General features: G+C 35.1%; 2 protein-coding genes and 1 pseudogene across 4 annotated transcripts; 1 reads left to right on the top strand and 2 right to left on the bottom strand.

The window, feature by feature from the left end:
- The first annotated feature begins 906 nt into the window (after nt 1-906).
- On the top strand, nt 907-7906 carry LOC143575747 (DNA glycosylase/AP lyase ROS1-like). The gene is made up of 17 exons (XM_077060042.1): nt 907-2236; nt 2322-2412; nt 2496-3177; nt 3797-3876; nt 3964-4048; nt 4142-4233; nt 4308-4376; nt 4457-4493; nt 4566-4648; nt 4941-5414; nt 5503-5539; nt 5640-5697; nt 5796-5935; nt 6651-6716; nt 6804-6918; nt 6997-7035; nt 7636-7906. The coding sequence occupies exons 1-17, from the start codon at nt 958-960 to the stop codon at nt 7767-7769; spliced, it is 3561 nt and encodes a 1186-aa protein (XP_076916157.1). The 5' UTR covers nt 907-957; the 3' UTR covers nt 7770-7906.
- A 2877-nt stretch (nt 7907-10783) lies between these two features.
- On the bottom strand, nt 10784-16832 carry LOC143575755 (heat stress transcription factor A-3 pseudogene; annotated as a pseudogene). The gene is made up of 3 exons (XR_013142824.1): nt 16757-16832; nt 12298-12560; nt 10784-11814 (listed from the first exon to the last, which is right to left on the bottom strand). The product of XR_013142824.1 is annotated as a heat stress transcription factor A-3 pseudogene (transcript).
- Nucleotides 16833-18873: 2041 nt separating this feature from the next.
- Nucleotides 18874-23693, bottom strand: LOC143574746 (RNA polymerase sigma factor sigF, chloroplastic-like). 2 transcript variants are annotated; one of them, XM_077059291.1, is made up of 9 exons: nt 23509-23693; nt 22483-22634; nt 22218-22330; nt 21917-22120; nt 21554-21830; nt 21252-21482; nt 21028-21168; nt 20759-20959; nt 18874-19330 (listed from the first exon to the last, which is right to left on the bottom strand). In XM_077059291.1, the coding sequence occupies exons 1-9, from the start codon at nt 23600-23602 to the stop codon at nt 19043-19045; spliced, it is 1701 nt and encodes a 566-aa protein (XP_076915406.1). In that variant the 5' UTR covers nt 23603-23693; the 3' UTR covers nt 18874-19042. The 2 variants fall into 2 exon arrangements, with proteins under 2 accessions (XP_076915406.1, XP_076915413.1); XM_077059298.1 differs by having other exon boundaries at nt 22224-22330.
- Between the last annotated feature and the right edge of the window lie 3365 nt (nt 23694-27058).

Below are 27058 nucleotides of genomic sequence, written 5' to 3'. Positions count from 1 at the left end.
ACAATCTGTTTCTATAAACAGCTTTGAGTCTTGTTTATTGCTACAGTATAAACAAACTCAACCAACCAAATATAAAAACATTTATTTTGAAACAACCTGTTTCCCGCGAACCCATTCTGTTTCGAACGATAACTAAACACATGCAGCCATGAATAATAAAACAACCTCATAATTTTAACTTTTCAGTCACTCCACCCCTTTATTATTATTATTATTATTATTATTATTATTATTATTCTCTCTCACCGACTACCCACTGAATCATAGATCTCCGGCAGCAATACCCAGTTCTCCGATCACCGGTCAACCAGGTCAGTCACTTTTCCGGCCAGTAGCCGGAAATCACATCCTATTCAGTTTTTTTTTTTTAACAACCTCCTGATATATCGTAGGATTAATATAGCAGTTTTGTTGTAATTTGAATTCTAATAAATTATTATTATTATTGTTAATAATAAAATATTATTATTATTATTATTATTTGTTTTAATTTTTTTGTTGTTGTTTTAACAACCTCCTTATATACCGCAGGATTAATATATACTAGTTTTGTTGTAATTTGAATTCTAAGAAATTATTATTATTATTATTATTATTATTTTTGTTTTTTTTATTGTTTTTGTTGTTATTTTAACAACCTCCTGATATACCGTAGGATTATTATTATTATTTTGAATTCTAATAAATTATTATTATTATTACTATTATTATTATTATTTATTTTTTTTATAATTTTTTTGTTGTTGTTTTAACAATCTCCTGATATACTGTAGGATTAATATATACTAGTTTTGTTGTAATTTTAATTATTATTATTGTTGTTGTTGTTATTGTTAATATTATTATTATTATTATTTTTGTGCAGAATAATGGTATTAAACTATTACTGATGAATTTATTGAATTTGGTTATCTGATTCGTTGAAATAAATTTGGGAATTTGTGATCATTTCTGAAAATGGATGAAAGAGGAGAAAGTTCATTTTATCTTCCTGTGACACCCGATAAGCCCGGCCGACCCGACCCGAACCCGATCTGCAAAAACTGGCTTGAAAATCCATTTGATGAAGCTGTTTTTGAAGAAGCATCATTTTTCGGGTCAACGGGTCAAAGTTATGATGCTACTGGTGGAATGTGCAATATGTTTTCCATGGATGATGTGGAAACATGGAATAATATTTCTTGTAGAGATCTGCTCGCGCTTGCAGACGCCTCGATCGAAAAAGCTTCTTATTATGGTGGCGGTGGTGTCGATGGTGGGTGGTTAAACTTAAGCTTGTGTGATCTCAATTTACCGCCACAAGCAGTGGCAGAACCGTTAGTAAATACGGGCTTATCGCTGAAGTTTATGCCAGTGACACCAGACCCGACAAAAACGGCGTCTGATATGGTAACGGGAAATGAAGATGAAAGAGTGAATGAAACGGCACAACCGAAGCCGAAAAGAAGAAAGCATAGACCGAAAGTGGTTACGGAAGGTAAGCCTAAAAGAGAAAGAAAGGCCGCAACACCAAAGACCGAAGGGGCGTCGACCGGGAAGAGGAAGTATGTTAGGAGAAACGGGGTTGAAAAGTCAACAGAAACACCCGAGGAAACGAGTGGGGTCATACATCCTAGCCCGGATCAAGAAAGTAAGAAAACGTGTAAGAGAAAGCTCGAGTTTGATGAATCCGATAAACAGGCGGACGCAAGTCACGTAACGGTTGAGAAAACATGCATAGTGGTTAGTGAAGAGGTGGAGAATGAACAAAAAGTACATGAAACCAAGTCCGTGAACCCGATCACCCCTAGCAAAACCGAGCTACCACAGGGGAGATTAAAAAGGAAGTACACGAAAGCAAAATGCAAGATAAATTTCTTACAAGAAACCCGTAAATCCTATGCAGGGTATAATAATCCAAATTTAAGATGTGAAAGCATACATGATATTAATGTGTTAATGAACCGATTTGAGCGGTTGCATATTAACGATGAGAAAAATGCTCTTGTTGTATATCAACAAGACAGAACTCTTGTTCCTTACGAAGGGCTGTTTAATCCAACGAAGAAAAGAAAGCGAAGACCTAAAGTTGACCTTGATGAGGAGACGAATAGAGTTTGGATGCTTTTGTTGGAAAATATTAATAGTGAAGGTATAGATGGGACGGATGAGGATAAGGCGAAATGGTGGGAAGAAGAACGAAGAGTGTTTCGTGGGCGAGTAGATTCGTTTATAGCAAGAATGCATCTTGTACAAGGTAGATATTACATATTTACATTATCAAAAAATAAATTTTGAATGATTTTTTTTTATTTTAAATACTGAAAAATGTATGTTTGCAGGGGATAGACGACTCTCTAAGTGGAAAGGGTCTGTTTTGGATTCAGTCGTTGGAGTTTTTCTGACGCAAAATGTGTCGGATCATTTATCCAGGTAAGATATAATCATATAAAGAAATAAATACAAATAACTTCGATCCCGACTAAAAAAACTAATATAATTACTCAATATTGCAGTTCAGCTTTTATGTCACTTGCTGCACGGTATCCACTCAAGCCAAACACCGCCAGCAGTGAACCGCTCCATGACGAGGAGTCATGTGTAGACTTGAATGATAATTCGGAGTATGTTGTTGCAGAGTTAACTGAAAAAGATTCAGAAATATGCAAGGAATCGGTTGTAAGTCATATAGAAGTTGATGAAATAGTTTCGTCACAAAATTCTGCAGATACATGCTCTGTTCACGAATCTGAAGAACGAAAGGAGAGTGGCGAGTGCGCTTCTTTTGTAGAGTTATTGCGCATGCTAGGACCTTCAACGGTTTACAAAAGTGAAACTATTCGAAAGAATAGTGGTAAGTGCATAAGTGAAGAAAGTGGAATATCATCAGAATCCGCAAGTCAAACTGCGGTTCAGATCCAAGAATCAGCAAACGGTAATTTGAATAGAAGTAATCAAATAGTTAACGGTGCGGATGCGGGTTGTTCAAAAGTTAAAAATAAGAAAACTGCAAAGACGCAAATTAAAGTTGATTGGGATAAACTAAGATTGCAAGCTGAAGTCGAGCAAAAGAGAGAAAGAACACCGAACACAATGGATTCAATGGACTATGAGGCAATAAGGGCAGCAAACGTAAATGACGTTGCTGATGCCATTAAGGAAAGGGGTATGAATAATCGGCTCGCTGCAAGAATTAAGGTACCAATATATCGTTCCATAACGAATATTATTATATTATTATATAATTGGTGGTAGGGGTGGCAAATGTGACCTATTGGGTTGAATGGGATGTATTAAAATGTATATAATGGGTCAGAATGGGTCAGACTAAAAAAAGAAAAGAATTGAAACGGGTCAAAACGAGCTGACATTTTTTTATGGAACGAGAAAAATGGAGGAAGCTTTTTAGTTTTTTTATTTTTTAGTTTTTGATTTATATTTCGAGTTATGATTTTCTAATTGTTTTTTTTATCTTTTTAATGAGGGGTTTTCTTAAATCTCAACCCATTTTGACCCATTTCAAAAACCCTTCATTAAAAAATTCAAAAAAAAATAATTGAAAAACCATAACTCGAAATATAAATAAAAAACTAAAAAATTAAAAAGACTAAAAAGTTTCCTCCGTTTTTCTCGTGCCATTAAAAAAAACGAAAAAAAAAAACAAAAACTCAAGAAATGTCAACCTGTTTCAATCCTTTTCTTTTTTTTCAGTCTGACCTATTATATACATTTTAATACAACCCAATGGGTCAGATTTGCCACCCCTAATTGGTGGTAATCTCAAGAAGCATGTTTTGATGTTAGTTACTTGACACAGGACATGCTTGACCGGGTAGTAGAAGACCATGGAAGCATTGATCTTGAATGGTTAAGAGACGTTCCACCCGATAAAGCCAAGTAAAGTTTTCAGAGCTTGGAGCATTAAGTTCAACATTGAATACGTTAAGTCCAAAAAGAACTAACATTTTTTTTTTAAATATTTAGGGAGTATTTGTTAAGCTTTAAAGGCTTGGGCTTGAAAAGTGTGGAGTGTATTCGACTTCTAACGCTTCATCATCTTGCTTTCCCGGTACGCATTATGCTCGAGAAATAGCGATTCATTCTAATAAGGTATTTATGATATTTATATTTAAAGATTCTTAACATTAATAATTTCAACTAGGTTGATACGAATGTGGGGCGTATAGCTGTACGGCTTGGATGGGTACCCCTACAACCACTTCCCGAGTCCCTTCAGTTGCATCTTTTAGAACTGTAAAAACTAAAGCTTATGCAAACTTTGTTACTTATAAAAGAAAGACTTAATAAACACTTTGATGTGTTATCAGGTATCCAATTCAGGAGACGATTCAAAAGTATTTATGGCCAAGACTGTGCAAGCTTGACCAGAAAACTTTGTATGCCAACAATTTTCACGCTATACATATAGTTATTTATCGTGTTATTATTGTTTCTTATAAAATTTCATTATTAACAGGTATGAACTACATTACCAGATGATAACATTTGGAAAGGTAAGAGTATGCATATTATATATACAGGGCATTGCCGTAACCGAAGCTAACGTAAGTATGCAACTTTTGCAGGTTTTCTGTACAAAGACCAAACCAAATTGCAATGCGTGTCCGTTGAGAGCAGAGTGCAGACATTTTGCAAGTGCATTTGCAAGGTTACATACTTACGTTAGCTTCGGTTAAATCCCTTCTTTTTAGAAGAGTTTGACAAGTGCATCTCAAACGTGTCAATTCAAAAATATTGCGAACAAGTTGAATATCAGCCGAAGTATGTTTTAACAATTACGACTAATGAAATCATTTTATACAAAGATTTAAAGTACTATTATAAACAAAATTGTTTTAAGTAACATATTAATTAATTTATCAAAAAAAAAAAAAAAGATGGACGATGCGGGTCAACCTACGTCATGATCATAGATTCACTAACGACGATTTTCACTATAGTGCAAGGCTGACACTACCGGCACCAGAGGAGAGTATAGCAGGTTTAACAGAAAATAAAGCCGGTCAAAATCCAATTGGGATGATAGATCTACCTTCATCTAGTGAACAACCGAAACAACAGTCAGAAGTCCAAAACTGCAACATTGTTATTGAAGAACCGACAACACCAGGGCCTATAGTAGAGGTACCGGCATCAGCAGAGCCTATAGTTGAGGTGCCAGAATCACCAGAACCGGAAGAACTACAACAAGAAGTATTTGATATGGAGGACTTCAATGAAGACACCGAAGAAATCCCAATGATTAAGCTCAACATCGAACAGTTCACTCAGAACTTGCAGACTTACATGGAAAGTCACATGGAACTTGTGGAAGGTGACATGTCAAAGGCGCTAGTCGCGTTAACATCGGAAGCGGCATCAATACCTACACCTAAACTTAAAAATGTCAGCAATCTAAGAACAGAACACCAAGTGTAAGCGATCGTTAACTGCCTATTTATTCTTTGTTAATTTGTTCGTACTTTTGTTTTATTAAATGGCTTTTTTGTATTGACTTTGTAGGTACGAGCTTCCGGATTCACATCCTCTCTTGGAAGGGGTAAGAACACACTAAAATTTAAAAATAAAAATAAAAATAAAAATAAAAATTTTATATTCGTTGAATTTCGGTTTCTTGACAAATGTTTATTAAATTTCAGCTGGACATACGGGAACATGACGATCTTAGCCCTTACCTTTTAGCAATTTGGACACCTGGTAAGTATGAGGTAGAGAATTGAAATGACATAATTATATATAACTGGTTTTGTGAGTGCTTATTAAGTTGATTGTCTTTTAATGTTTGTTTATACTAGGTGAAACTGCGAATTCGATTCAGCCACCAGAAGGACAATGCTGCTCTCAAGAATCTGGAACATTGTGCAACGAAGAAACATGCTTCTTCTGCAACAGTACTCGTGAGGCAAATTCCCAAACCGTTCGTGGGACCCTCCTGGTGAGTGTTTTAAATACCGGTTCATACCGGCTGGTTGAACCGGTAATACCAGGTTTCACATATTAAGCCGGTATTTTGAGCCCGGTATTTTTGGACGGTGTGCTAGAACATCGAACCGGCGGTTTTTTCTAAAATACCCGTTTAAACCGGCAAACCGGTTTAAAGCCCAAGAGATTTTTGATATTTTGTGGCATATATTTTTTAAAATTACTTTTAACCTAGCGATTAACATTGAAACGAGTATACTTTTGCATTATTTATTAAAAAACGAGTAGTGTTGTATTATTTTTTAATTATGGATTAACTTTTGGATTATATTTTATTATAGAATCATTTGTTTTTGGGTTATTTTTTCAGTTGAAGTTGCAGTTATATCAAATTACAAGGTAAACTGCATAAGCCGGTTGAACCTTTCGGTACAAACTGGTTCAACCAGTTGTACCATTTTTTAATACAATCCGGTATGAGTAAAAAACCAGTTTTTAAAACATTACTCAGTGGAACATTTATTTTTATTTTGTGTTAAACTAAAGTCAACTTACTAAAACAGAAAAGTCAAACTTGTTGACTTTCAAAACATCAGCGTTATAAGCTGAAGACATTAAAACAAATGTATATTAAGAAACTTGATTCCAAATATATCAGATTTTCAGGATGTTGCATGTTCTTATTATATGTTTATGTGATCTCAATCTTGAACGCGTATTATGGATAGATACCGTGTCGAACTGCAATGAGAGGGAGCTTTCCACTTAACGGTACATATTTCCAAGTCAATGAGGTATATCATGATGCTGACTCCGCTAAACTAAATTTTTTCTTACTGCAATGTCCTACTTGAAACAATAACACTTCCATTGAGTTGCAGGTGTTTGCCGACCACGAGTCAAGTCTTAACCCGATCGATGTACCCCGAGCTTGGTTATGGAATTTACCGAGAAGAACAGTGTATTTTGGAACTTCCATACCGACAATATTTAAAGGTAGAAAGTAAAACATTTTACTGACAATATTTAATGCATACCAAACTCACTCACTACATATTAATGTTTATCTGTCAGGCCTGACAACCGAGGATATTCAATACTGCTTCTGGAAAGGTATGCAAATATATTAAGTCTGGAAAAAAAAGGCGGGTCGGGTTGGGTGGTGGGCCAAAATAGGTTCTGAGCAAAATGAGTTTACAGATCCCTTTTAACTTTTATCAAATTGTGGTTCAATAAAACTTCGATTTGAGAATATACTTGAATGCAGGGCTGCAAATGAGCCGGCTCGTGAGCTACTTGAGATTGGCTCATTAGAAGCTCGAATTAAGCCCAAGCTTCACCTGTTGAACTCGAACCGGCTTGCAAGCCTAAATGAGCCTATTATTTATATATTTTTTATTTGATGTATTGAATATATATTTATATGATAATATTTATTACATATTAAAGTATAATAAAAATGACTAAATAAGATATAGTATCTTGCATAGAAATATTATAATTAAGAATAAAATAAAATAATTAAAAGCATTTATAAAGTACTTAATAAATAACAAACGAACCAAGCCCCGTCAAAGCTTGAACTTGAAAAAATGTCTCACGAGCCCAGCTCGAGCGTGGTTGAGCTTAGGCTCGGCTCGGCTCGTTTGCACCCCTACTTGAATGCAACTGCCTTTTTTTTCTCTCAGGGTTGGTTTTGTTAATGTTTTACAGGGTTTGTTTGTGTGAGAGGATTTGACCAGAAGACACGAGCACCGCGCCCGCTGATGGCCAGGCTGCACTTTCCTGCTAGCAGGTTAAACAAGTCAAAGCCGAAGACTGATGAGAAAGAGAAGTTAAAGCAGTAGACAAGTAGCAGTAGCAGACATGACAGAGTGACATGATTCGTAGTTCAGTAATTGTAGACACAGCAGTTAAGTTGTTCAACCCGAAGATAAAATTAAGATATTTTTATTATGTTAGTTTTTTTCTCGAGATAATACAGTTTTTCCTGTCAGTTTTTTTCTTTTCCGACTATATCGATAAGGCGAAAAGGATTATATGAAGGCATCACATATGAGAATGGCTAACATGCAAAAGATTATTTTCTCTTACACTTCATATTATTGTGATTTTCATCACTAAGGGAGTAAGTTTCAATAATAACCACCAAATCCTGGGGTGCAAACGAGCTGAGCCCTGCTCATGAGCTACTCGAGATCGGATCGATAAAAGTTCATAATAAGCCCAGCCTAATTGATGCCGAGCCTCAAATAAAGCTCGCATAGTTATCAAGCTCGAGCCTAGTGTATTTTTAAATTTTAACTCTTGGATTTCTATATATTATTTCATACCGCACAACTGAGCTCGAGCTAAGCTTTTGCTCGTGTAAGGTACCACACACATGCTCGAGTCGAGATTAGGCTTGCTGAGGTTTTTCTCAATATATATAACTAATAAATAATAAACAAGCCAAGCACGAGCCTAACATAAGTTTAGTAGTTTCGACTGAAGAATAAAGTCAGTGGATGTGTTCATCAATGGAATTTATTAAGCACTAGTTTAGAATATGTGTATTACATAGGATGAAAAATATTAATAATGCATTTTTTTAAATCTTTATGTGCATCTTATATGTGGACAAATGCATTAGAGCATTCCTAATGGATTCCCTAAATTGTGTGAGGGGGTTCTCTATTTTTTAGAGATGGTTAAAAATGGTTGTGAGAGGAGGAGAGAGAAAATGTTACTGTTCCTGGTTAAATTTGGAGAAGCGTACAATCTCTATAATTTTTTAATATTTTTGAAAGTGGTTGTGAGTGAATGAGAGAGAAAAAATAATGATAAAAATATAAAAAAATATTATTTAAATGAAAATAAGAAAGAAAAAATAATGTTTTTAATGTAATTATAAAGATGGAGATGGAGAATTGAATGGGAATACTCTTACGTACGTTAAGATTAAAATAAAACAGTTAAAAATCATAAATTAATTTATAATAGATTTTGGAAGTACACGTAATTTGACTTTCATTTACTATTTGATTAATAACAAAATTAAATAATTAGATTTCAAAGTTTCTTAAAATAAAAGATAATTTAAAATAAATGTGTAATTTTTTTAGAAATCTATTATTATTAAAATAGAGAGGTGTATTTAGTAAGATAGAGAGACTAGATAAATATAGTGAAAAAAGATAAGGAGCGGAGAAATAGCATGAGAAATTTTTATTTATTATGTAGTATGACTATAGATAGATATAGACATATATATAGATCAGGCTATATGGTATACACTAGTGGGTAACCCGCTGGTTTGATGTGGTAGCCATGTGGCACCCCTCACGCGAGGGGTCTCCCTGGAACACCATCAGTACTTAGTATGGTCATGCATGACCTGAGGGTACTGACCACCATCGGTAAGGTCATTCCCTCTCATTTGAGGGTTTAACCAATCTTTTTTTTTCTTTTCTTTTTATTATTAAATAATGGAATGGCGGAGAATGATGGAGAATGGTGTATTTCCTTGGTTGAAGGGTGATGTTGAATGATGGGGGGAAAGCTGACTTGCCGCAGACTTGATGAATGAAGGGAATGGTGTTAATTGGTATATACCCCTTAGCCTTAACATATTTGTTAAGTAGTTTATTTATTATGCTTCCCTAAGATTCATATAAAACCACTTATTTGTGTTTATAAATTTCTTGTGTTGTATAAAACCTGTTTTGATGGCCAATTTTAAATTTGCATTTTTATGTCAATCCCTATCATCTCAGTCTTTTATAAACATTTGAGTTCTATTTATAAAATGATATTAAGGCTCAACTTAAGAATCATGATGTCTCTTTTTCTCTCTTTGACATCACATAAAAACATCAAGTACATGATTAGATCAAGTAAGTTTTTAGATAGCTGTTCTTGTTCTTTAATCACTTGTTCATCTCGAATAGCTGAAGATGCTCTTTTTGTATCTTGGTTTCGTCTATCAATGCAATGTGCCTGTGGATCGCTGATCATGACTGAGACTAGGCTTAGATTGCTGTCTATTCATATTCGTTTGATTGAAAGTTGTTTGAGATGTTACAATGAATGTTGGCATTATTGTGAATCTCCTGATTGTACCAAACTCATCTTTATATTGTTATCCGTTTGTCTGCCACTTTATTGTAATCGTTTTGATGAAAAATATCATTAGATTAAGGTAGTTATGGATACGACAATGGATGTCGTAGGGCATAACTCGTTCTGTTTGATTCGATGTGCAATCAATTATTATGTGTTTGTACAATCAAATGCAATCTTTAGTAATCCATCATTGATCAAAACCAAAAAAACAAAAACAAAACAAATGTGATTGCTTGTTTCTTACCTTACAAGGTTAAGTTTTGTTGTGTCCTAAGTTGTATGCATGGGTCTATTTTGGGCCCAAAACGAACCAAACCTGGAATTTCAACTTTAGTAAACCGATTGAAACTAACAATTTTACATGAATTCGGTTTGGTTATGAATTTTTTTGCCCAAAATAACAAATCAATACCATAAATCCAATAACATTCAAACAAGTTCGGTGCGATTTGATATGGTTTAATCAAAACTGAACATGATTTTCGGTTTTAAGGATAAAAACACAACCGACCGTTGGTTATTAGTTTGAATTGGTTATTTCAGTTTAAGTTAATCGACTTTTTTTTTCTCACCGCAGTACTCACCACATTTGGCTTTGCTTGCTAGTCTAACAAGACCTTACATGTCACAAGTGTATAATGATATCACACATCTGTCTTACATGAAAATATGTTTTAAACAGAAGACAATTGTGATGAAGAAATTTGAATTGTGAATAATAGTGAAAAATAAAAATATTCACATACTTACTTGGACTGTCTTACCGAATTCAATGAACTGAAGACTGCATCTTACTGACCTGCAGAAAGAAAACAATAAAAGATTTGAGATTATACACACTAAATAACAAAGCGAATATTAAGTCAATAAACATATGTATATATATGAATCTCCACCACAAAATATGCTGCGAAAAGAACAAAAATCTAACATCTACTTGTTAGAAAAGCTGCTAAACGATTGAGCAGCAAAGAGTCATTCGAAGCAAACTGTAATTATATTCAAAACTATATAAAATAAGAAAGAAACAAACTAATCATCTCAAATATTCGATAATAGTTTTACGAGTCTATAAAAATCCCTATCAACCAAACGGATTCAAAACCCGTATTGGTTGGTTTCCTGAGACTTGCTAGCTTCACCACTCATCCAATTCTCAGCGCCAGAATCAGCCAAATTCCAAAAATCAGACAACTCGCCACCTGTCAAACCGAACTCAGGATACTCAAAGCTACCACCGTCATCCCACGTCGTGTTAGGCATTGCAGAGCCAGAAACCGTCTCGAAATCAGAGTTCCAAATATCTTCGTGTTTAACGATTGCAGCATCATAATCCAAACCGAAATCAAGTTCCTCTTTTGGAAAAGGATCTTTAACCTGAACCAGATCCTGCGAATCAAGAAGACGATCATCGACTTGATGTTTAATATACTTTCGACCCGTTTGTCTGTCTTTTTTAAACTTTGAGGTTTGGAAAACTTTAGCCAATGATGAGACCATCTGCTTCTGTCTGTCTTCAGCCGCTTGCAGCTTTTCGTTAACTGCTTCCATGTATTGATGCGTCCCGCGTTGCTGGTTTTGTAGATCGATAACTTCTTGCATCATTTCCATCCTTTCTTTCTGTAGCCTGTCCACCTCAGCTTCAACTGAAAGACTGCTGCTTTCTTCGGTTTGCTGCTGAGCTGGCAGTGACCGACGCCTGCGAATGTTTTTCAAAAGATGTCTTTTTCCTCTACAAAAGCCTTCACATGCGAATTCCCACCTGTCGGTATCAATCTTGCGAAAGCCCTGAACTCAATTACGCATAAAAGATTAAACAAAACCGAGAAAAAGATAATTTAAATCAAGAACATATGCAAAGTCGCATTCAACAATTCAAGAACCAAAAATGACAAAATCCAAGAAAAAAGTAACATACTTTACTACACGGGTTACCTCAAATCGAGCAAAAACGAAGTTAATTACCTCAAAAAAAGAAACTTGTAAAGTTTGTTACCTTTTTTCTGCATTTTGCATGAAAAATATATCGCCAACGGGCCATGACAAAGTATCCAAGTACCCGACTCGAATCAGAATTAGAAAACAAGCTTCCTTTCATTATCTATAGCTAATATATTTACATTGAGATATATACAATTGACAAATGGATCAAAGACAATATACAGTGAAAAACGAAAGCTAAGCTACACATACGTATAAACCAAAACAAAACAAAAAACATAAAAATTCTAAGGAACAGAAACACAGGAGCTAAAAAGGTATAGATTGTACATATGTATTAAGTTGTCGAACAAAGCTCGATAAATTGTTGTGCTTGAAGTTTTTCGGCAAGATTCTCCTCGAGAACTCCACTGGTTCCCACACGACAAAGCTTGCACCGGTATCACTCCATGAAATGATCTGGTCCAGTCTTGGATCATCCACTAAATCATAAGTTTTTGACAAAAATGGCGGGATTGGTGTCCCCTGTAAGCAATCAAGCGGTTTTGGAACATCCAAATCACCAGTTCCAGTCTCTACAGCTGCATCATCATCTGTATGTTAATCAGAAATTAATTCACAATTAATTTCATTTAAGATAGTAAAATACTGAATTGATTATTACTGAATAATGCATTACAATATACAAAAATATATAAAGAACAAAATGCAAACCATAGATACTAATGGACTGGTTAACTAGCTTTTGGAATATAGATTACTAACCATAACTGGTTATTGGTCAAACAGTCAAAATTGGCTATTGGTCAAACAGTCAAAACTGGTTACTGTGAATAACCAGTTACGGTTCCTAACCTGCGTCTGTGTTGAAAATTCTCTAACCTATATAACCGGTTACACAGGTTTCTGAAATATCGATTACTAACCATAAGTGGTTATTGGTCAAACGGTCAAAGCCGGTTACCATCAATAACCGGTTACGGACCTACAGTTCCTAACCTCTGAGTGGGAAAATCTAAAAAGTCTAACCTATGTAACGGATACATAGATTTTAAACATAGGTTTTTGTTATATTACTAACCGTAACAAGTTATTGGTCAAACGGTCAAAGCCGGTCATTGCCAATAACCGGTTACAGACCTTTGAGTGGGAAAATCTCGAAAGTCTAACCTATGTAACCGGTTAGTTAGGCTTTTAAACATTGGTTTTCGGAATATAGATTACTAACCGTAACCGGTTATTGGTCAAACAGTGAATAACCAGTTACGGTTCCTAACATGCGTCTGTGTAGAAAATTCTCTAACCTATGTAACCGGTTACGTAGGTTTTAAACATTGGTTGTTGGAATATCAGTTACTAACCATAACCGGTTATTGGTCAAACGGTAAAAGCCGGTTATTGCCAATAACCGGTTACGGATCTCTGAGTGGGAAAATCTCAAAAGTCTAACCTATGTAACCGGTTACATAGGCTTTTAAACATTGGTTTACAGAACATCAATTAGTAACCATAACCAGTTATTGGTCAAACAGTCAAAACAGTTATTGCCAATAACAACCGGTTACGGTTCCTAACCCGTTTCAGAGTGAACAATCTCTAGCCCATGTAACCGGTTACATAGGTTTTAACCTTTAAACACAAGTTTATAGAATATCAGTTACTAACAGTAACTAGTTATTGGTCAAACAGTCAAACCCGGTTATTGCCAATAACCCGTTTCTGAGTGGGAAATCTCTAACATATGTAACCGGTTCGGTTGGGTTCAGTTATTAACCGGCTAACCAATAATAACTATTAACCTATTAAAATTATTAATCGGTTTCGGTTGCGTTTTGCACCTCTAAGAATTGGGTAAAAAGACGAACCTGATCGTATCGGGTAAGAGCCGAAGGAAGAAGAAGAGGAAAGTGAGCGTCTATAGAGAGGATCCATGTATCCAAATGAATTAAAATTAATAATATGAATGGAGCGTTTGGCCCCATATATATAGGTATCGTGTGCATATTGCAGACAATTAAGGTGTTTGTTTGATAAAAATCTTGAATGAGGCGGTGGAGGTTATATACATATACTGTTTGTTGTTGGACTCGTGTTCGTATCTTCACCGGTTGTAAGCTGACTGAAGCTTCCAAGAACAACAACGGTCGGCAGATATTTTTGTTTTGTGACATGGGTACGACGTCGTTTTGGTTGAAGATATTATTATTAAGCTTGGTTTTGTTGCTTATGGTTTAAGGGTTGGACTGACCAATCAGAATCAGGTGTTGGGTCGACAGAAAAAGGGTGGGACCCTTTCTAGATGTGTTTGTTATGTGACAAATAGTCCAAATGTGTTAGCTCCACAATTTACTAGGATAATAACCCGTGTTACATATCGGTGTAAAACATATCAAGAAACAATATAAAATGTAAAAAATCATATTCAATCAACACAAATATTTGACATAAGTTTTTTACCAGCAGATATTACAAAAGATGTTAAACCATGTCTATAACATAAAAAGAAAATACTTTATAAATAAATAATTCAGTAAACAAGGAATAATATAACATAAATGAACCATTATACCTGAAAAAAATAAAAAAACACATTAGTAACAGATTTTGTAATATTATTTGAAAACTAAGCTTACAAATAGATGTCAGGTTTAAACTTATATTTTCACCCGTATGGAGTTTTCGTTCACAAACCTTTTGAAACAAAAAATGTAGGTTATAGATTAGGCGAAGAATCTGGTTACAAACGATAGGGAGCGTTATGATTTTTGAACGAAGTATGTGTCTTTTAAAAAAGAAACGATGAACAATTTAAACCTAATAAATTTAATAAGTTTTTTAATTCTAACAATAATTAGAATAATTAATATCATAATTACATTAATAAGTTACAAAAATATAAAAGCCAATACCATTGATTAAAATTTTATGGTGAATATGTTGAAATTAGATTTATGGAACGTTGATGACATGGAAGCCTATGTGGACAACATAGGTGAAGGACATGTGGATAAAATTATGTTGCTTTAATATATTAGTTATATTAGATGCTCGTTAAATCAATTACTATTGTTTGACTAATATTATACCAAATAAAGGAATGTTTTAAATATAATAAACTAATATTTTAATTATTATAACAATTAGGTTCCTATTCATATATAATAAGATTTTCAAATTTTAAATTGATAGGTCATAAAACTAAATTAATATTAGTGAAACTTGGAAAAAGACGTATTAGAAACAAAAAATCACAATATATAAACATAATTTTAAGTAACAAACATATTAAAAATCATATCGAGTTAACCGATAATTTAAAAAAAAATCATACCTTTAAACTCTAAATAGTTTAAAATATAAATCGATTAATAGGAATATTAAAATATCAAATCTATTAATCGTTAGTATAAAAAATCATGCAGTTAAACTCTAAATCCAATAACAGTGAATCAAGTTGATGTTGTTTTTTACAAAAATCGATTAAACATTAAAATATAAATCATACATGATAATTGCAAACAATGAACATATTTGATGTTGTTTGGATTATGAAACCGACAAATCATGAAGAACCGGTTATAGATGAGGCGAAGAATCTGGTTACAAACGATGGGGAGCGTTATGATTTTTGAATGAAGCATGTGCCTTTAAAGAAAAACGATGAACAATTTAAACCTAGTAAATTTAATATGTTTTATAATTCTAACAATAATTAGAATAATCAATATCATAATTATATTAATAAGTTACAAAAATATAAAAGTCAATACCATTGATTAAAATTTTATTGTGAATATGTGGAAAATAGATTTATAGAAGGTTGATGACATGAAAGCCTATATGGACAACTCAGGTGATGGACATGTAGACAAAATTGTGTTGCTTTAATATATTAGTTAGATTTTTAGGTTGAAATAGTTGACACAATAACCCATCTCGTAGGTTGTCGTTTTGATGGTTAATTGTTTTTGTTTTGATTTTTAATGGTTTGAAATTTTGAATTGAAAATTTTATTTACTTTTCAAATTTGTTAGTTTTCAATAAAAGAAGCTTAGAATAATAAAAATGATTTTCATAATTATATACTCCCACCGTCCCACTAAAAATGTCCATATTTTCTTTTTTATTTGTCCCATTATAAATGTCCATTTTCAAAATTTATTAGTCAATTTCTAAGTTTACTCTTAAGCACATACAACTAGCATTAATAAACAATATGGTAGACCCATTTTCCAATGGCATTATTGTCATTTGGTTAGCAAAAAGGTAATCATTCAATCCATCTTAAACTTTGTGTTTTTCAAACTAGGACACTTTGACTTGGACGGAGGGAGTAGATAAAAAGATAAAAACTCTCACAACCTCTAATCTAAAGAAAACCCTATGTCACAAATACGCCCAACGATCTCCACCCCCAAGCCATTTCCACCGCCATAGGTCGACATCAAACACTCCTCCGTCACCATCATCGGCGTCGACAACCAACTCTTTCTTTTTGTTATGAGGTTTGTTTTTAAGCAATTGCTTTAGCAATTGATCAATTAAACTTCGAAATGGATCAAATTAATCATCAATTCATCCAAACAAACACATTTGGATCTTCATTGAATTAGTTTTTGACCTGAGCGTAACTGGTTTTTCCTTTAGCATATTAGGGTTTGGAATTCAATTGAGCATTTTTTGTGTTTTGGCTTTGAGCGTTTTGTTTTTGGTTTGAGCGTAATTCGCGTACGTTTTTGTACATTAAGGATTACTGCACGATAACTTGACTATATGCGTAACCATATACCATTGCCTAGTGTCCCTAATGGTAGAAGGCTTTGGTTCTCTAATGGAGACCCAAGTTCGATCTTCACTTGTAGCATTTTGGATGAATATTGACAATGAAATTTTTGAGTTAGGTTTTGCGAGGTTGTCAGTTCGAATCCCGAGCTCATCCGAGTTTTAGTCCCACCGTGTGTTACACCAAAGAATTTTGCTCTTGTAGTGGCACAATAACTACCAAGTAGGGATGAACAAATTTGGTACTGGTACCGGCACTGAAATCAATACCGATTTGGTACCGTCAGTACCAAATCGGTGCCAAAGTTTTGAGTTTCAGTATCGGGACCGGTACCGGTATTTCCCAAATTTTTTACCTTTGGTACCGGTACCGATACCGAACCGAAGATTTCGGTACCAATACCGGTACCAAAAATTTGCGATTTTCGGGACCGAGACCGATCGGTACCGGTACAGTACCAGTACCGATCTCATCCCTACTGCCAAGTGGCAGCAGGTGGTATAGTTTCCTGGGAAAACGCCCAAGCCAAACTCTGAAGCCAATGTGGGCCCGGCAAAAACAATACAGTTTTGACCAGAGTGGGGTAATAGTAACCTTCAAATTAAAGAGTGCCATAGCCTAACACACAAAAAAAAGTCGTCGTTCTTGAAAAATTGATTAGGGACGAATTTTCTCTAAGTTAAACCCTCATGTTGCATGAACCCAAATACGACCCAAATTCAAAAGTTGTGCCAAACACATTAAGCCCAACACAACACCAGTTTTCATGGGTGAATACTAAGATTATTTGTTTAACCGCAAAATATTTATTATTATCTTTTTGCATATTAACACTCTGATCACAAATTTATAACTAAAAAGGGTATAAAACATTTTGGTCTAAACTATAAAAGTTGGCATTTCTCTTTTAATGGGACATAAAATATCCAAGAAGCTTAAGTTATCACATGAAAGTGAAACATGTTATAAATTTTTCTACAAAAATAAAGTGGTTAACCCATTAAACGCAATCATATATTTGACCAACCTGTAACATGTTTAAACAAAACCTAAACCCGTAAATTTTATGTCAGGATTGAGTACTGCCAAATATGCATGTCCGTGGCTCAAATGAGTTATAGCTTCATTCAGATTCTTGTTTCTCATTCCGTCTTCTTTATATAATGAAGTTTATGTAAGATACAAGAACCAAACAAGATAACCAAATGGACATTTAACTTTTAACTAGTGAATCATCCATAATCTATAAATAGTAAGGTATTTGTTTTTAAAGACAAAAATTGTCTGCAATATGATTTCATCTGATTTCATGTCTGTAACTTAAGACGTGGTCTGAAGGCCTGTAATATGAAAAGATAATACTGTTTGTTTTATAAACTGGATATCGTATGCGTAAGCTGAAAATTAGTTACCTATCATACATATCATAGTAGATAGGTTTAACGTCTGTAGACTGCTAAAATAATTGGTGGTGGTGTACGAATTGTGGAAGTGGGTGGTGGTGGACGATTGGTGGCAGACGATTGTGGTAGGCGGTGAGGGGTGGTGGTGGACGGTAGGTGGTGGTGATGAACAGTTGTGGTGGGAGGTGGATGGTGGTGATGGACGGTTGTGGTGGGTGGTGGACGGTGGTGGTGGGTGGTGGTGGTGGACGATGGTTGTGGCGGACTGTGGGTGGTGGCGGTGGTAGTGGACGGTGGTTGTGGCCGACGGTGGGTGGTGGTGGTGGACGGTATTGGTGGGTGGTGGTGGTGGTGACTGGTGGACGGTGATGGTGGTGATGCACGGTGGGTGGTGGTGATGTTGGACATTGGGTGTTGATAGGTTGTGAAGAAGTTGAACAATAGCTTATTTTTTAAAACTATAAAAGCATTTTTCAGATTATTTTCTTCCAAAGAAACAAACAGTCTTCAAAAGCTTATGTCTGCGCGCCCGCAGACGTAAGCTCCTTGCTGATCTTTTAAATAAAAACAAACAGAACCTAAAACAGTACAAAACAGCATACTAATCAAACATTATATTCATTAAGAGGAAGCTTTTAATTCATACACGACCAACTTTTGTTACGCAAAAGTATGAAAAGTTCGGTAACGTACATTCAAAATGGTCCAGTTTTCGATCCAAATACTTGTACCCTAAGCATTAAGATTTGCACCTTGACCTCCAAATTGCCTGGTCAACAACTTACTACATACAAGTACAAGAACCTTGTAAGACAAAAACATCAGATTCCTCCTGTTGGTAATGGATGAAAAGCATATATAGTTTTAACTATCTTTAAAGTGCAAAAGATCAAATGAGCAAATCTTTATATGCATCAAGTCCTTGGCTTTCAGAATACTGCTTCAGTTTAAATAAAGCCCGGCTTTCCAACTGTCTAATCCGTTCTTTCGATACCCCCATCATGATTCCTATGTCGGCTAACGATTTCCTGACCTCGCATCCGATTCCATATCGCAATCTAATTACTTTCCGTTCTTTCTGATTTAGAACCCCGAGAAGGTTTTTGATATGGTTTCTCATTAGTTGCTTTGATGCACAGTCATCCGGGCTATCCATTGTTGTGTCTGGAGTGATTTCCTGATTAAAAAAACAAATAATTAATTTATATACATGTCTATAAGACCACTAACTTAATTCCAGCTAGATGTGCACAAATCAGGTTCTGGACCTAAACCGATTCATTGTATGCGAACTGAACGTTTAGTTAATCGTTCATGAACTGTTCCATGGAAAGTTTGTTTATGTTGGTATATTTAGTAGACGAACAAACACAAACAACATTTTTTGTTCATTTAGTTAAACGAATCGAACATGAACATGTCTCGTTTGTTTATTTAAGCTACTTTATGTTTGTTTAAGTTAGTTCATTTATATGTTTATTAAAATCTTTTAGGTCCGTTACAATTTACTCTAGTGGCGCCCTACTTGCGGTGCGCGCATATAATGTATATATGTGTGAACCCTCAATGAGCAAAAGTGAAGCTGCACTAATTTTGACGTTATTTTACTAATCTCGTGAAAATAACGTTAAAAGTGGCGGAAGGTTAATCAGGCATCATGTGGTGGCGTTGATAGCTGAAAGACAAGGGTACATGCACCAATCGGCCGGTGTCCCGATGGTTGAGTGTTATGTGCCTTATGTCCAAGGCTTGATGCAAAACTACTATCGAGCCGGGGGTCTCACCGAAAGCAGCCTCTCTATTCCTACGGGGTAGAGGTAAGGCTGTCTACATCTTACCCTCCTCAGACCCTACCATAGCTTTGCTATTGGTGGGATATACTGAGTACGATGATGATGATGATGATGATGATGATGATGACAATTTACTCTAGTTTTATTAATTTTTTAGGGACATCATAATGATGTTCACGTTTGCTTTTAATTGGTGTTCGCTACATTATGTCCGTTGAAATATATGTACATATATGTTCGTACGTTTATATTCGCTTGTGTTTATCTATGTTCGTTTATACTGGTAATGAATGGACATAAACGAGCACGTACACATTCAGTTTCTTAATGAATGTACATGAACAAGAACTCTCCATTCGTTTAATTATTCATGTTCGATCGTTTGTTCGATTAAAGTAAACTATACGGAGAAGCACCGTTCATGTTCGTTCGTTCGTATACAGGCCTAGTCAAAGATGGTCAAAACCAGTTTTTCACCAAAGCAGTTTAGGTAACATGTCGAAATGTGGTCAAAGCAGTTTGGTCATAGGTTGATTTGGACGTTTGACCCATCAGGTCAAAACAGCTTTTTTCATTTTTCAATTATATTATTTTTATTGTTGGAGAAAAGAAACATCATGTAAGTTTTTCTAGGGAACCTATTGTACCTTGAAAAGCTAAATTGACAATGTATAACATTTGAAAGTTGCATTTTTATCAAATAACTAATTACCACTTGCTATAATCACGCATTTATAATATTTGTGTGTACTCTTCTTATTAGAGTAAAGTAAATGTAATTTAGTGTACTAAACTTGAATCATGGTAATTACCTCATATGTAGTACTATCATTGGCCCAAATCGGCTTTTGCAACGAAAGTGTTATTTTTTGTATCGATTTCAACTTTTGCAGTTTCTCAACAGTCAGTCCAGCTTGATCGGCAATTTGTTTTTGTGTCGGTTCATGATTTCCTCCACGTATGATCAATCTCCTTGCTTCACTAACCTTGTACAGCATACTATAGACACCCTCCTGCACATTAAAATAATTAAAAACACGTTTCCTTAACACGGAACAAAATAGACAAAAATATATCATACGGGCAAACGGATAAGTTTGGAATTTTGAAATATAGCCCGTCTAATCGACTGTCTTATCCACCAATAAGCATAAGTAGCAAACCGACAGCCGGCTTGAGGCTTAAACTTTTGTACACTCCTCATGAGGCCCATACTACCTTCCTGTAAATATTATAGTTGACTGGTCAAAGAATGAATGATAAACATAATTACATAAAATTATGTAAACTAATGATTAAGTTTACCTGTAAAAGGTCTTGAAGGTCAAGTCCACGCCCCCTATATTGTTTTGCTATATAAACAACCATACGTAAATTGGCACATATTAATTTCTCTCGGCTACTATTACCGAGATGGAGTTGACTTTTCAAATCTTGGCAGTTAAGACTAGCGGCTTCGGCCCATTCGAGCAATGTCGGTTCACGACCAAATTGGTTATGAAACCGACACCTGACTTCTTCTAATCTCATCCCACACTGAAATATAATTTGTGATTAGACTACGTAAACATATAAAATGGAATTGTAGATTTTGTTAACTAGCATACCTTTATATGGGCAATGAGTTCAAGTTCTTCTTTTGGATACAAAAGTTCTCGTGTTACGGGACGTGCCAAGAACATTCTAAGTGGGTCGTGTAAATTGGCATCTTTATATGATGTTTTTTTCTCGGGCAGGTCTGGTTTTGTAGAAGCAGTACTCTCACGAACAATAACGTTTGACTTTGACCCTTTTCTTCTCTTGGATTGCCTTTCTAGGAGGCGTGTCGACTTCACAAATTTGACCTTTTTGGTTTGTGGTTCGGTTGAACTTGTAGTTCCTAAGCTGAAAAACACCATACATTAAACTCTTGAAAATAAATCTTCCCAGATAATTATAACGCGTATAAAGAAAAAGTCAAAAGGCACGACCTTGAAGTGGAGCTATCAAAGTCAACCTTAAACGATTCACTATTATCCACTAGTGAAGCTGCTTCTTTTGAAGCTGATAGAGCTTGTTTCGCAAGAGCAATTACTTTTTCCATTTCGATATTAATATTTTTTTTGGTCCCGTTTGGAACGGGCTGCATAATCGAGGAGGAAAGTAGATTTTCTCTTGTCTCTGATGAGGGTAGCCTGTGAAAAGCAGAAAATGGTCAAACTGGCCCATTTATAACTGAACGGTTACGGTTGACACACGACACGTAGGATAACATAATTTAATTAGTCTTACAAATACCATAAACCAGGCCATTGCAGCAATTGAGACTGGAATTCTTTAAGGTATTGATCAGAACTTAAAGCATTCACTTCACATGCTCCTAACTGCCTGCTATCTGTTATTGCCTGTTAACAATAAAAATATATCAAAAGGCTGTTAAATATGTCAGCAGTAGTCAACATGGTTTAATGTTGTAGTTAAATAGATGAGGGATGATGATTAAAGAAATTAATACAAGGCATCACCTAAATTCTATTAATAAAAGTTAAAGTGTTACCTGTGATGTTTTGTCATCTTTTATGGTCTGCAACAATGGCTTGCTTTCGGGACGTTGTTCTTGAATCAGCAAAGAAGTAGGGAAATGTTGGGCTAAAGAAGTTGCTAGCATGGAAGAATGTGCAGGAGCTGCTGGCTCACATAACTTTAAAGCTGCAATAGGGTTGTCATCAATAATAATGACCTTGGTATGAATAAAAACGAGCCACTATAGCAAAAACAAGACACATCAACCTCATAATTTACAGATAATTGGTAATGAAAATCAATAGGTATTTTTATGAATATATTGTATTAGGAACAAGAAATGATTCTTACACCTTTTGGGAATTTGATAGAATGGTAGTTTACAACTGATTAATTTGATTACTTCTATATGCATGAAATTTATGTCTCAAAATGGTAACTAAATTCCTAAGCTGAAGTGAAAGGTGTGTGTAAGAATTAGTCACCAAAAGTCCATCTAATATACAACCAAAATCTAGGGTGCAAACGAGCCGAAGAGCTCACGAGCTACTCGAGATCAGCTCGATATAAAGGTTTGTCTGGGAAGATCATTTAGGCTTGTCGAGCACTCGAGCCTTGATGAGCCTAATTTATTTTTTAAGTTTTTAACTCTTTCGGACTTCTATGTGCTAAATTTACACTTCACAGCCGAGCTTCAGCTCATTTAAGGTATTGTACACAAACCTCAACCCGATATTTCGCTCGTTTAAGGTTTTTTTTTTCCCAAAATTTATAAGTAATTAAATTGTGTATAATTTAATTAATAAAAATAAACGAGCCGAGCTCGGGCTTTAGAAAAAGAGCTCGAGCTCCGGTAAGTCAAAACGAGCTGGGCTCAGGCATGGCTCAGCTCCACCCCTACCAAATATAAAATTCTACTACATGTGTGCATTTACTTACTAAATAAGGTAAAGAACTCAAATATTTAAAAAGAAAGTAACAGAAACTTCAAAATTCAAACAAGCAAATCATCAAACACTTGGTGGGCACAAACATTTACACACAAAAATCCAAATTTAACCTGAAGGAGGATGAGGAGACTGCTTTAGTTGGGTTCTTGGTGGCAAAGATAATGAAGAAGAAAGCAACTTGCTTGCTGCTGCTGCTGCCTCCATTAACAAGCATCAATGTAATGAAGAAAAACAATTAATTTTCAAGGAAGGAGAAGAATGGGGTTTTCTCTGGCTCTGAATCCATGAGAATGAAGGTGGGTTTATCTTTTGGAAGAGGATAATGGTTTTAAGGTTTATATAGATTCATTGATATGCCCTTGTTATATATGTTTATTGCAAAAATGATCCTTTGAGTTGGGGGGGGGGGGTGCGGTCTTCGTGAGTTTTAGTTTCCCCGAAGCCCGCTTGGCCCCGTCCACCACGGGGTTGTGTTCCTGCGTCCCGCCCACCGCAAGACATTCTTTCCGATTTGCTCTGCTTTCTTTTTATATTTCTTCTCGGATCAATGTAGTCACCCACTACACCCTTTGTTGGGGCTTTTTTTGTTGGGCTCGAGGGATATAGGATGTGTTCATGGCGGTCTGGACTCTGGAGACCTCCTCGGGCCCACCCCAGAGACCACTTGCATTTTCCAATTAAAAAGATACAAGGTTTTTGAGCCCCACGTTGCCGGGAAGGTCAATTCGAACGCACAATGACAGACTAAAATTGGCAAACCCATCAGGACCGGGCTTCAACGCTACGTGTTTAATATATAATAATTAACTATTTTATCAGACAAACAGAAAAGAAGTTATTAAATTATGTTAGTAGAACAACTTTTTATCTTTATACTTGCTTTTTTGCTTCAGATTATTCAATAGAGTTTTGCAAAGACCATTTCTCTAGACACATTTAGATTATTCATTAGAGTTTCACACTAACCATGAGTAGTGCGTGTGAGATTGAGAACTTGCAATTTGATGAATAGTGAATCTAAGAGAGAGGTATAATTTTACTTTTTGATATATAAATAATAATACCGAGAAAAATCTGCAATACGCATGTGAACAGAAAGAATATCTAAAATAGACATGAGAATTTCATTTTTGTTAAACTAGTTAATGAAGAAAATAGACCAATGACTTTGGTGATATGTGGAAATACAATTGTGAGAGCAACCCAAACATTTTTGTTTTTACTTTAATTTTTTGAAAAATCGATGAGCGAGATTTTGATGACATGTGGAAACGATAGTTGAAGCGGGATGAATCACAATGTTTTCTTGAACGATTTGATCACCCGTCTGAAATATTTACATTTAACTAAAAAAAAAAGATATTTGTCATTTAATCATGAAAAGTAGAAAGGAAAATACCGTGAAAACAACTTCTGGTGTACTTGAAAGTTGTCATGTGACATCAAGATATTTTTTTATTAGGATAACTAGATAGATTTTGTAAAGGCTTTAATTGAATTATGTGTTACGTTTTCATAAAATTAAACACATTTATAATTATAATTTTATTACTTCTAGCCTAATGATATCAAAAAGTATAAATAGTAATGTTCCCACCTAAGTGGTGAGGACTTGTGTCTCGTAATGGACAAAAGTTAGATTTAAAAGTACGATTAGTGAGTATGAATTTATTATTTAAGGAAAAAATCTCCATTTGATGGGTTCTTAATATTTTTTATGAGATAGTTAACTTATGGTGGACATTATAATTTATATATAATAAATCATCTCAATTTATTTGATACATGCTTAAATATGTTTACTCAAACTATTATCTCACATGTAAATAAAACTATGTAGTATATACAATTCAAATATATGCATTACTATCCTTACCTTTTAAGATCATGTGAATATGTTTTATGGATAAAATGTGCTGTTGAAAATCTTTGAATCTCCCTTGAAAGATAAAACTCAGTTGTAAACGAGCCGAGCTGGTAAACAAGTCAAGCTTGAGCTCGCTCGATTCGACTTGTTAGCTCATATGTTTCGGGCTGTTTAAGTATAACCCAAGTTTTTATGTAAAATAAGCTAAAAATAGTTTACTTTTAAACATATAATAATTCAGCCCAATACTTCAATCAAATTTCATTAATGGTGTTTGATTTTAATTATATTTAACGATCCAACAATTAGACTTCTTTCGATCAAATTGCGGCCGTTTCAAGTGGTTTTTCAACGATCAAATGATCAAATGAATAAAGCTTAGCTACCCAGACAAAAGGCGATCTCATATGCCCGCGATCGCAGACAGCACTAGGTGGCCCAAACCCACCATTACTTGTTCCTGGAGAAACACGCCACCCAAGGCCCACTCCAATAAAACCCGGTTGGAATGTGATTCGAACTTGAGACCTTGTAGTCTCCAGCCCAAATCTTCATTTTTCCTCCAATGCTAGTTAAGCTACGTTTTTAGCAGCCAAATCGACAAAGTACGCTTCCGTACATTCTTGTAAATCTTATTGATATCAAGCAAGCCTTGGCTCATTTCGACTCGACTCGCTAACAGTATAGGTAACCCGTACAACTACAAGATGGGTTCAGAACATTTCTAGGAAGGTTAATATTCATGCGTGGAGGGTGATTTTAGATAGGTTACATACTAGGAGCAATTTATGTAGTAGGGGAATCAATTTACCATCAATTTAATGTCCTTCATGTGAAGCGGAAGTAGAAACAGGGCGTCATGTGTTTGGTGATTGTTCTTTGTTAGACGAGGTTTGGAGGGCGGTCAATAGATGGTTGGGGAGGTGTCTTACGAAAACTCTAAAATGCCTGGGAGATGTTTTCTCGATTGGATTCTGTGTTGTGTAGTAAGGAAAAGAAAGCTTTAATTGAAGCGATTATTTTCTCGATTTGGTAGTTCATTGGGAGGAAACGGAATGATATTGTCTAACAAAAATGACCTCAAAAAGGACTATTTGGTTGATTCAATTATAGCCTTGGTGTTTTTATGGGTTTCGAGTAGAACTGTCAATTTTAAAATTAGCTAGACGGAGTGGTTGAAAAACCCGCTCCTTGTCATGTAATTATGGTTTTTGCCCCGGCTAAATTCTTTTTAGTCGATTTTAGTTATGTAATTCTTCTTGGCTTGTTATAAAAAATAATTTTTCTTAACGTACGTGGGATACTAACAACTAATTTTTAAACTGAAAACTAAGCATGCAAATCTGCATGGATGTAATGAGAGGTGAACGTGGGTGAAGGCTGTTGAGCATATCACAACCGTATGATGACTAACACTCACGGCTCATGCTTACGATTTTGACGATAAAAGCGATGTTGAAAATTATTGGTCAAAACGGCTGATTTAATAATATTCGAGTTGTCCAGTGGCGAAGTTTGGGGCTTAGTCACGGGGTGACCGAAATCATGGACCCAAAAATTTTTTGGTCGACGATTCGGCTCATTTTGGAGATTCGTTTCGGTTCAGGTCGGATCAAATAGCCCCCTTCAATTTTGAGTTTTATAAAAGCAAATCTTTTGCTATTCGACTATTATTTTTGTAACTTTTATTTATAAAAACGGCGAGGTTTTATATAAAAAAATTAAATGATGGGGTATTATACATTAAAAAAATCGGCGGTGATCGTTAGCTTTTTGAAAAAATACATCGTGAG

This window comes from Bidens hawaiensis, unplaced genomic scaffold (assembly GCF_021521415.1).
Source record: "Bidens hawaiensis isolate Kalapana, Puna unplaced genomic scaffold, B.hawaiensis_p1.1 tig00001412_1, whole genome shotgun sequence".
Taxonomy (NCBI): Eukaryota; Viridiplantae; Streptophyta; class Magnoliopsida; order Asterales; family Asteraceae; genus Bidens; species Bidens hawaiensis.
Note: the sequence above shows the minus strand (reverse complement) of the source record. Positions and strands in the feature narration are given on the sequence as shown.

What these genes read in the sequence shown, in the direction of transcription:
- LOC143574746 (XM_077059291.1), bottom strand. Translation starts at nt 23,602, where the DNA reads ATGGAGGCAGCAGCAGCAGCAAGCAAGTTGCTTTCTTCTTCATTATCT. An exon ending in TGGCCTGGTTTATGGTATTT is followed by an intron (nt 22,121 to 22,217) that starts GTAAGACTAATT and finishes TGCTTTTCACAG; the next exon opens with GCTACCCTCATCAGAGACAA. An exon ending in CCAAACTTATCCGTTTGCCC is followed by an intron (nt 20,960 to 21,027) that starts GTATGATATATT and finishes TTTAATGTGCAG; the next exon opens with GAGGGTGTCTATAGTATGCT.
- LOC143575747 (XM_077060042.1), top strand. Translation starts at nt 958, where the DNA reads ATGGATGAAAGAGGAGAAAGTTCATTTTATCTTCCTGTGACACCCGAT. An exon ending in AAGAATGCATCTTGTACAAG is followed by an intron (nt 2,237 to 2,321) that starts GTAGATATTACA and finishes GTATGTTTGCAG; the next exon opens with GGGATAGACGACTCTCTAAG. An exon ending in CACATCCTCTCTTGGAAGGG is followed by an intron (nt 5,540 to 5,639) that starts GTAAGAACACAC and finishes ATTAAATTTCAG; the next exon opens with CTGGACATACGGGAACATGA.